This window comes from Pseudomyrmex gracilis, unplaced genomic scaffold (genome assembly GCF_002006095.1).
Source record: "Pseudomyrmex gracilis isolate BER0280 unplaced genomic scaffold, ASM200609v1 scaffold_184, whole genome shotgun sequence".
Lineage (NCBI taxonomy): Eukaryota > Metazoa > Arthropoda > Insecta > Hymenoptera > Formicidae > Pseudomyrmex > Pseudomyrmex gracilis.
Window position 1 is genome coordinate 315,125 of NW_018020768.1, and position 11,833 is coordinate 326,957.

General features: G+C 31.5%; 1 protein-coding gene across 1 annotated transcript in view; it reads left to right on the forward strand.

Annotated features, from left to right (window-relative positions):
- Positions 1–7,714: 7,714 nt before the first annotated feature.
- The window catches only part of LOC109858051, a gene marked incomplete at its 3' end in the record, with an annotated part of 14,116 nt that continues 9,997 nt past the window's right edge, over positions 7,715–11,833 (forward strand). The window contains exons 1-7 of the mRNA XM_020434927.1: positions 7,715–8,368; positions 8,625–8,867; positions 9,002–9,291; positions 9,554–9,770; positions 10,550–10,900; positions 11,043–11,183; positions 11,369–11,524. Coding sequence (XP_020290516.1) covers positions 8,152–8,368; positions 8,625–8,867; positions 9,002–9,291; positions 9,554–9,770; positions 10,550–10,900; positions 11,043–11,183; positions 11,369–11,524 — 1,615 coding nt within the window. The remainder of the gene's footprint in view (positions 8,369–8,624; positions 8,868–9,001; positions 9,292–9,553; positions 9,771–10,549; positions 10,901–11,042; positions 11,184–11,368; positions 11,525–11,833) is intronic.

Consider the following 11,833-nt stretch of genomic DNA (forward strand, 5'->3'; position numbering starts at 1 on the left):
AAAATATGTTATAACAAATAAAAAAGTTATATTTAAGTTATCTCCCTTTAGCTAGCCTCCCGCTAAAACTACCGCGCATCTTCATAGATACGTTACTGGATTCTCTCGGAATTCGTCGCGCATGCGCGTACAGCCTCTCCAATATCGGAACACTGTATATACGCGTAAAAATGTGTAAAAATAGCTTCAGAACCACTTGATTCGTTGAGTTAACCGCGTGCTCAACTGAGGAAAATGCCAATAAAGAAATATCTGGATTATGTCGCACAATTAAATTGTTGCAATTTTCATATAAACAGGGTAAACTCGATTTATTACAGGAAATTTACGATTGACACAATTTATGTGGAACGCTTACAAGCAAGCGTCGCACAAATGTAATTCTGATTTCAAATAAACTTTTCTTTACACACAAGTGGAATAAATACACAAATTTAAGTTTTTTTGATTGATATTATGTAACAGTCATTAAGGTATGTGTATTGTTACGTACTTCAGAGAAATGTGTTTGGTATTTCCAATAAATGCAGACTCGTTTGATGTCACTTATGAGATTTGTGAGGCAATATTTTTCAATAAAATTTACTCACAATACATACATTTGTCAAATATACTTTATTCGCTAAAAATAATATTTTAGTTTGCAAAAGTTTTTTGCTTTTACTGTTTTAACTTGTAGCTTCAACTTTGTTCTCGTACGTTTTTCTGGAATGATATTTGTAAAGAAACCTGGTGAATTTTGTTTTATCAGAAGAGAGAATCGACTTTAGAAGTGTCGAGTTGGTCACAGCTTGGGAATTTTACTCATAGAATAGATAATAGATATTTTTTTTTATCGCTGCATTCTAGAAGGAATTTTACTTTATTAGAAAAACTCTAAGCTTGAGAACAGACAGTGTCACTTGTCTTGAAAAATGGACAACAGACATTTGGATTATCAAAGTGAACATGAGTCAGTAGCACGATGACAAAAATAGACATTCCTAAAGTTAGTGCATTCGTAATAGTCACACACATATAACCGGTTCAACTTCGCTTGTCGCCGCGTTTAATTTATCGCGGGAGAAATGTGTGTTATCTAAAATTTTGCGTATTTTCCGAGATTTCGATAACCTCGCCGTACGATCGTGAAGATAGAGCGCGAAGTTTTCTACAAATCGAATTTTTTTTTGTAGTATTTTCAGTATAGCTCGTGCAGAATCTGACGAACGTTCTACAAAACGATTGTAACGACGATCCTGGATCCGTTCCGGACCGGACGCATTACGTATTCGTGCGTTCCGGGTGATATATAAATTATACATGTAAATATACACAGGCGACCAACTCGAGAGATCGAACTGTGAGATATCGAAATACGTGTGTTGGCGCGCTATTCTCTTTCTTTGTAAAACTTTCTTCGTTCATCGAGTTTGGTCTGATGTGCGTGAACGCATACGTATGTAATGTACGTAGGCACAAATTCAATGTAAAATGCGGCGAATGTCTGTGTCATTTCCGTATGTTGTACGCAACTTCGACAACAATTGTTCTTTGCGATATTCGACTTCTATTTTACAGAGCTACGAAAACCTAAAGGATTCTGTGTGTAAACGAGCGCGTTATCTCTATCTTTTTCTTTTTTTGACAATTGTTTATATAGATGAATTAATGACACAAAAACTTTTATTTTGTGCATTTCAAATCGATTTTTTTCTTATAATACAGTTCTTAACTAAAGAAAAAACTTGACGCAAGCATCTATGTAACCTATGATCCAGTTGCTCTAGTTTTATAATTATTCTATACTTAGCGAAATGGATCCAAGATCGTGGGTGAAGCAAGTGTTGCGATACCGTCGATCTTGGCCGCAATTCATTGATCCGTACTAATAATTATTAGTTACCGCTAGTAATTCATTACACGTGTGCGCATTGCGAAGTGCCTTATGTCGCAGCCGAAGCCTCATTATGCGCGATCTAGTACTTCGAATATAGTCAATGTCAACATGTCGAGCGAGTCGTTCTGTGTCATAATTACTCGTGTGTGAGTGATGTAAGAAAAATCGTTATTTACATAACTTATATACTGTTATAGAGCGAAGCAACGATTTTCAACGTAACGTGCACATTTGTTATAATAACATTTTTTTTTCACAGAGAAAATATTGCGGTAAAAATAATCCGACTGCAACATTTTCTCTCTTTGTATGTGTTTACGGCTTTTGTAAATTGTAAACTAAACTTGCGTATTTGTTTTGTATATATCGTGATTTTGTATATATAAATTAAATGAGAGAAAAGTTTTTTTTACGTATAGAGTGATTAAGTGAATGTGTGTATAATAGAATGGCGCAATAAGTATCGGCTGAACTGAAACCTGTATTGCGTAAAACCGATGATATCGAGATGAAAATCGAATCTTGCGAAAGCGATAGCTTATCTTTGAAAACGTCATTTTAATCTCGATCTCAATTTAAATCTCATCATTGATTCGTCGTTAATAATGCCAAGATGATACGACTTCTGTTATATGCGTGCTACAAAAACCGAATATAAATATATACTATAAATAACTTTTATACATATGTACTTTTATACATATGTATTGAGATCGGCCGATACATAACTTTCGCGCCATGCAAACGTTCCTGCGATTATCGTACAAATTATACCGTTGTGCCGCGCATTACGCAGTAGTAATATTTAAAGATGTCGACAAATATCATTTTGCAAAAAGCGCAAAACTTAAAAAAAAATATTGTATTGTACATCCGATTTTCGACAAAAAAGAAGAGAAATAACAGAGAAATATTAATATTAATATTATTGTTATTAAAAATACACAGAGAGAAAAGTTTTTTTAAATTTAATAATCCTCTTTGTTTGACTCATATTGTTTTTTTAAAAAACATAATAATCTTATATCATATAATGTACGTAAGTACAAATTCAATGCAAAATGCGGCGAATGCTTTGTTGTTTCCGTGTGTCGCGACGTCGACAGTTGCTCTTTGCGATATTCCGGCTTCTACTTTACAACAATTATATTAAACAATTTTGTTTTGTTGAATGAAAATGTTAATATTATTTGACAGAAATAATACGATTATTTAAAATAATTTGTTTCAATCAAACAATATTTTATCTAGTGATAGTCTACATAGTGCTTTTTCGCATGTAAGCATTACGATGATTTGATAATTGCTTGATTTCCAATTACGCAATTAAAGTCAATTCCGATATTTGTTGCAACTGTAACACACAACAGCATTATGTGCCGTGATCGGAGTTCGGCCGTCGCTTCAGTATCGTCTTAAGCGAAAGATTTTGTCTGTGAAATTTAATTGTCCTAAAATTGAGATAATTACAAATGACACTATTTACACGTGTTATACGCATAAATTCGGTGAAAAAAAGGCACATTTTAAACTCTAGCTGCCAATTTAATTTACCACATTTATAAAAAAACTAAGATACGATAGATTACCAACATGTAAATACTATTTAAAAAATTTAGAATTATTAATTGCTTGCTTGATAAAATAAAACCGAAAAGATTACAATATTTCGACGGCAGTGTTGTTCCTTGCACAACGTACTTGAGTTTTGACATTTTTTCGCTTTTTTGTATGAGTTTTCTCTTGCTTTCGGTATAATCGCAATTGCATTTAAACACTTTTTTAGTGCTGTATCTTTTATGAATTGATCTTTGTATCGGAATTGAGAAGTTATTTTACCAGTTTTGACAGCAAAACAAAATGATAGATTTGATTAAACGCGACTAGACTGTTGTTCACAGCACAATACGTAGTAGTATGTTTATCCGAATAAATAATTTGTTCATATGTTAATGCAAAGTATGAACAATCATTATTAAAAGTTTCGTCGTATCGGTAAAAGGAAATAAATTGAGCGTAAAAACTATTTACTACACATTAATGAAATGCTAAAATAGAATTTGAAATATTTTGAACATGTAAATCGAGTTCTGAGAATGTTTTTGTTTTTTAGAATAGAATTAAACTTTTGAATAATACCGTCACGCGCAATAAATACTTTAAAAAATCAAAAGAAATCTCTCTCTGTGTAAAAAACTTGATTTGCAGATTATATAAATCAAAACTTATGCTGAAATTTAGCTGTCATGTCACAAAATAAAAACTTATACCATTGATCTTTTTTACACTTTTTATCTGTCGGAATACACATGAAATATAAGTCAAAAAATTCTTATATTCTTATATTAAAAAATTCGTAATTTATCTATTATTATATAATATATACATGTATATTATATGTATACACACATGTATGTATTTTATATATTAAAACAAACCATCTTGCGGATATTAATTTAACACAAAAATATCACGGATCTCTTTGGATATTTTGTGTTTTCTAAGTGATAATATATAACACTTTTTTTATTTCATGTGTACACCGTTTAACGATAAAATGTTGATAAAATATTTCATGCGCAAAAGAGTCACGGTGAAATGTAAGATTATGAAAGTTCAAATTGTGATAAATCTTGTCGATAAGCACGTATGCGAGCGTATGCGAGCACCAAGCATACCTGGCGATCGGATAATTTTCAAACAAAAAAGAGTCAGATATATATCAACAAGATATTAGAAACGATATTACCGATAAATATCTAGTAACGATGAAGGAAGACACATAGCAAAGATTTAAATTGATTTTCTTGATAACGTCGTTCGAGTTCTTATTTTGCGCGAGGAAAGGCACTATTTATAATCCTCAAATGAATGTAAATGTTGTTCTGCTTGCTTATTCATGTGCCGACGAAGCGGACGTGCCGACACAATCACCTGCGGGCAGAAATTTCGAATCAGTGTCTCTTAAATACATACATTCTCTCGTATAAAACTTTTTTCTGCTTTTCGTTAAACTGGTATCTACCGTACGTACGTAGAGAGTCTCACAGGAAGAGAGTCGCAAACTCGTGACGTCACAGTCGCTTCTGATTGAACAGAAGAAAAAGCTGCTGACGTTACGAGTTTGCGACTCTCTACCTATGAGGCTTTCTAGTCGTATACGATACAAATCAATAGATTTGTTAGAAAGAAAAGACGTATTGTTTCAATTATTTCTTTATGATTTATTTGCAATTTATTTGATCATGCTAAACAGAAACACTATCTTTTTTGACATCTCCTTGAGAGATCCGTCCTAATGTAAATTACGTATTTAGTACGACTTGTATATAAAATCACGAATTGTAAAGAGAGACGCGTTCTATTTTGTTTCTTGTATATAATGTAATTAGAAACTGTAATTGTGAAATCCTCATTTAAAAAAAATAGATTATTGTATAGAAGAAAAAAAATAAAGAACTATTTCACAATATTTCACGTGTCTTTTTTCACTTATGTATTTATTTAGTTAACTCTATCACTTTTTTTGCTTCGAAAATGAATATTTTTCTGATCTACTTATAATTAATTTCGATGCAGTGTGTTAAGAGAATGCTGAACGACAAAGAAAGTTCGCCACAAATGCCACTTAGCAGCTACGCTGTCGGGTAGCTGGCGCCATCTCTCGGGACCGAGTCAAATAAAAACAAGGATAGATGACATGAGAGAGACAAGGATAGACATATAAGTCTTTCCGGCGGTTCTGCTAAACCTGCACTAATCTTATTGTCACATTTTCTCTTTTTACAAGCTTCAAAATTTATTTCTAAAACAATCAAAATAGTTTTTTATGTTTGTAGAATGGCTTGGACAATTTGTGTTGTGATTCATATTGCCACTTTTGCATACGAAGTCAAACTGTTGTTTACGTGATAATAGTTCATAAAATTTTTTTCGCTTTTCTTGTTGATTTTTGTTCAGGCCATATCTTAGCATATTCTCTTTTATTCTGGAGAAGCGTTTTCCATTCCGATCAATGGATGCAGAGTAAGTTGTGCAATAAAAAGTGCCGGTAAAACAGGAAGGTTCAGCATCCTCTTAAACGAGATGAACGTACATGATTATATTGTACTATGCTCCGTAGACAGAGCAATATTGCATTTGCGTGATTGTTAACAATTTTCATGCTTTTGGCTAAAATCATACTTTTTTGGCAATTACACATACAATTATTTCCCACAAGTTTGATATAAAAAACTAAGAGTTAAGAAAACATATTTAATAAATTACAAGCCTTTCCAAAAAGGTGTCTTATACTAGGCATCTTTAACCTACACTTATACAAATACTTTTGACAAAACTATACGTATCTTAAATATTTGATGCTCTTTCGCGATGTATTATAAACATTTCTGAAAATAGATCGTCACACATCAAAGACCATATAGGAGAAGGTGGAGCAAGACGAGATAGTTAAGGTTTAATGATAGATAAAACACAAATTTTCATAATCACCGAAACTACTTCTTAATTATTCTTTGATAATCAGTCTTTCGATTAAACTATAAATAAACCATCTCTATAAAATTTTTTATACTAAAAAATTAATAATTCAGAAAAGTTTCTTTCTTCCCATCATGCCTCACGGGTGGGATAAGACAAAGTCCCCCGTGGGCAAGATGAGATACCTATTAACAACTGATATAAAGTATCAGGCTGCTCTTTAAACCCTGATGAAGTGAGCTGTAATGTTCACGAAAACGTCGGTATAAAAAAACCACTAACGCGGTTCAAACCCGAAAAAACATCTTTGTATGTTAACTGATATAAAATTCATTATTTACTGGTTTGACAACGGGAGCACACATGTATAACTTTATCATCATTGTCTTCTATATTTGCACACTAGCAACGAGCATTTCGATAATATAATCCATATCTTATTTTCTACACCAGCAGTCAAAGCATTTTATATTGTTTCTTTGGGCCAATTTTCCCAGTACGTCTTTTGTTTGTAGTTTCTTATCATTTTAAAACAATGGTAAACTTAGATTTTTATTTATACGTCTGTGTGTGGGGCAAGATGGGATAATAAAAATGCTCGTTACCCTATCTTGCTCTTTCTTGTCTCGCTAAAATCATATTAACAACTTTTTAAACACTTATCTTTTAGCCTGCTAGCTTCTGTCTTAGAAACACACATATGGACAAAAAACCTTTAATATTTTTATACCAATGTCACAGATGAAAGAATGTTCGAAAATAATAAGAAAATCGTCAAAAATGACAAATTACGTGTAACATTATTACACTTTATTACAGCCACATATCGCGCTAACTCGCTTATCACTGATAGCGACAATGAAGACACATCTAACGTATATGCCCGATTGTGATTGGTGCGTTTCAATCATGTAATATAGAGACTACCCCGTCTTGTCACGCTCTTCGTCTTGTACCACCTTCCCCTAAGTGTCAAGCTTGTATTTTACTAACTGATCTGTTCATATTACCACACTATAAATATCTTTAAAATTAATTCTAAGCAAATTTTTCACAGTTTTATCAAGAATCGCCGTACGATGTCATTAAGTTCTACGGTTTTGACAAATCTTTTACAGATTTGGTGCCACTATGTGATTGAAGCAATCACTACTCCTTAATTTGTGGATAGACATGGTGGATAGTCATGGCAATGAAAGTTCCTACTGCGTCAGTTACCGTTAGCAGATATAAAATCTACTGATTCATTAAAGGAAGTTTGGTTTCCTTTCCACCACTTTTCTCTCTTACACTTATTACAGTGATAGTCCATCTATCGCGGTAACACTGCGAAATTCGCGACTTAACTTGAATCGTTCTGTTACCAGTTATGTGTTTAGTCCTTAAAAAATTAAACCATATAATATTAAGAGAATTATTTTCTTGTGTTATTTTCGTGATATTTTCTGTTTCTACTCGAACGAATATACAAAACATATTTATTGTACAAGTCATGTGAAATATATCATCCACGTCGCATTTTCTCTGTGAACTTATTAACCAAGCAATTTCGTTACTATAATTACGATTAAAAGTACAAGTTGCACATAGAAAATCATGATTTATTCGAATATTATTACTAACATATTTGCTATGTTTGTGTTTTGTGTTATCTTACAGTGAAAAGTATATATGTAAATATAAAATACTTGATTAATTTTACTATTTATTTCAATTTGATTATTATTTTCTGACGATATTCCTTACTGCTTATGAAGATCGAACTGTGAACATATTTATTGACACTGCAAATGATGTTAAGGTTTTTACTTTTCGTTGTCCAAATATTTTACACTTGTGGAAAAGTAATTGTGTTACGTGGAGAATCAGTTTATATTAAATCATCATCATCTACATATAGAGGTGAGAGAAAATATATATGTCTCTCAGAAGACGACGGCGGCGCACTTGTATGGAATGACGACTTACTTTATAATCAATATCAACAAGAAAATCGTACTGACTTGCGTAAGTTATTAATTAACGTTCTTACAAAATTGCAACTTTTTAAAATATATATTTCACTATTTTAACAAATTGTTTTACTTCTTTTTATATAACTAAACGTTTAACACTTTTTTTTTGTAAATAAGTTCTACTTTCTTTTAAATTTAAGAAGTATTTTTAATGAAAGTTGAGTAGCTAAATATTCTATATATTCATATCATACTTCTCGAGAATAAATACGCTTATATATATTATAAACTTGCATATGATATTGTAGAGTTTCACAGTACACATCTATATAATACCTGGATAAATTGCAATTTTAACGCAAAACCAGTATGTGTAGAATCACAACCAAAAAGAAGCACGAGACAATCACCACGTTATATAGAACATATATGGAAAAATTGCACATTCAACACAACAATAAAGTGTTTAGATTCATGGGATCGAAAAAACTGGAGTCTTACAGATGCTACGAGAACACCTATGGGTCCCGTATTTGATCAAAGATGGGAAGGTAGAAGATTTACAATGTGCTAAAATTTATATTCATTAATTTAAAGTATTTAATATATATACTGTGTCAGCATATGTTTGCAAACTGTAGATTTAATATTATTGTTTTAAATAATAAAAAATTAAAATTTTTAGAATTTCGAGAAGAACAACTTCAAAAAGGGCATTATTCCACACTTGCATCAAAATCAATTCCAAAAGCAGGAGCGATATCTATTTCACTTCGTTCATGGAAGCATGTGAACATTTCTGTCTGCCTTTTTATTCCCCCATATACTGCGATAATATCTTATCAGAAAAAACTTTGCTTTGATATAAAATTAAGATGCGATAATACAGCGTCCATGATTGTATATGAAACCAATATTGGTTTAAACAATACTCGAGATCAACAGCGCTTTTCTAACAACACTATTTCCAAAAAAGTAAATTATATGTATAATACATTTTTTTGGTTTTGTGATTTTCAAGTTTTTTCTTTCTTATACAAAATCAAGACATGTTAACATCAAAACTTATTAAAAAATACTTGTATTTGAAATAAAAGTGATTACGTGTAAGTATTTACGACAGTAAGAAAGAAAAATATATCACAAAAATATTAAAAAAAAGTCAGAGAATCTGACACAAACAAATCAACTACTCAAATATTATATTTAAACACAAAAGCATTCATAATTATTCTAGTTATTACCACTATCTGGGACTGAATGGCGAACGTTCGTCATTTCATGGGATTTTTGGAATAGAAATGTTTCCATTTATGATACTAACGATAATAACAAAATGCTTACGTTTGAAGATACAGAAAAGTTCTCAAACAACTCACCTATGAACGATTATTACTCGACAATTCGTATCCGGATGGATCATTCCACACACTCGATGTGTCGCTTTCATGAATGTAAGTATATTTATTTCAAATAATAAGTTTATTTAGTTGGATACTTTTTACTGTATTCTAACCATACCAAACTTACCGAACAAATTGTGGTCTGACAAGTCTCGAATAGTTTCTTCAGAAGTAGGATCGTCTGCTGAATAAATAAAAAGACTCTTAAACTTCTGTCTTACTATTATACTACATAGAAAGTAAATAGTTTTTAGTACTTAAATAATATAATTAAAAACTTCAAAAAATAAACAGTAAATTTTTGTTTGTTTCTATACATAGTATTTATACTCTTTGCACGCGGTTTACAAACTAAGTACTTACAAACTCATATATTATGTAAAATAGTATAATTGAGATTATCACAGTGAGGGAAGGAGCCAATATGAGCCAAACCAAGACGTTGTGATATATGTATTTTTATTATGTATGAATGTCAGACGTTTCGGCCCAAGTTTTCAGTTTTTTTAAGCACAGTGTGTTTAATGTCTAGTCACATAGACAACAAATCTTGAGAACAAAGATCGTCTCACATTTATAACCATTGTCTGTCATGTAAAACATTTAAGAACGATTGTTACTGAAGAAAGTCTGAAAACTTGGATCGAAACGTCTGACATTCATACATAATAAAAATAAATACATATACCACAACATCTTATTTTGGCTCGTAGTGGCCCCTTTCCTCAATGTAATAATTTCACGAGCTTATTAGAACAAGTTAATTGAGAGTAGTATAGTTTGAATGTAATAAAAAATAAATACATTTACATATACATAATGCGTTTCAGACACTTTCCTGTATACAGTTGACAAGAATGCTGTTTTAACGACTCGTTATTATAAACCTAATACTCAGAAGATATGCATACAAATATTACTAGGCTTATGTGCAGAATGTGATGCAGACATCGTGATGATGGATTCCACAACCCATAAAATGTTACACTCTGTAACAGCTAAAGGCTCAATAAATGCTGCAATTCATAACTTACCTATGTGGCAACTCGTTAAACTTGATCGAGATTTTCTCACAGACACTTATATTAAAGCGATAAAAATTCGCGTAATTCCCAAACTTACAAAGCCCACTCCCAATCCGTTATGGGCAATAGCCCATGTTCGGCAATGTCCCAATAAAGGTGTAACTATGCATAGATTTCTCATTTTGTATAATTATTTGTAACATTAAAATATGTGTAGTAATAATACTTACATTTCTTGAAAAACTGTCACTAATACTTTTTTATATTTATTTTTTTTATGGTTTATGGTTTTTTTTAGAGATTTTGAGAAAAGGAATTATTTTGCAATCAAATAACGGAAATGATATTCCGTTGTCGAATATAACTTGCCAAAAATTATACTTTAACGAAAATATCGTCGTAAGTTCCCTGGGAAAACCTACAAACAGAATAGCTTTACGTAATTATCATAATAACAACTTGTTATTTATTATATATATGTATACACTTCTATATTCATAAATGTTTTTCAAAACTTTCCTTCATATATGAGTGTCTCAATTAGCAATCTACAATAATATTGTATTTGTACTTGACACCATTTTATAATAAATAACATAATTGTGTTACAAACATATTTCACAGATGACAAAATATGTCCTGAAGAAAAAATTGGACCAAACTGTTCCTTTTCCTGCGAACATGATCTAAACAGTCCTTCTAACTGTGAAGGAACTGCAATCTGTTACAAATCTGGGTGCGTATGTTCTCCAGGATTTCAAGGCAATACGTGCTCTGATTGTAAGTAGATTGGAATAGTTTTTCTAACAGTTTTCTTACTATGATATGTATACATGTCTATATATCGTCAGTCCCTACGTATAATCCCGTAACTCCAGAACGCAAATTTTAGACGAGAGCAGTTTAAAAGTTTAAAGCTTCATATATTTTTCTAGTTAAGAGGGTACTGGATACCGACTATAGAGACCTGTAAATCGACGTTTTAATATTTCGTTTTGTGCCGTATTTACTGCATCAAATCCAAAATGCTTCTACAGAAATAAGTAAATTATGCTAAGAGTTTGCTGTTGTTCTTTGGAATGTCAAAAT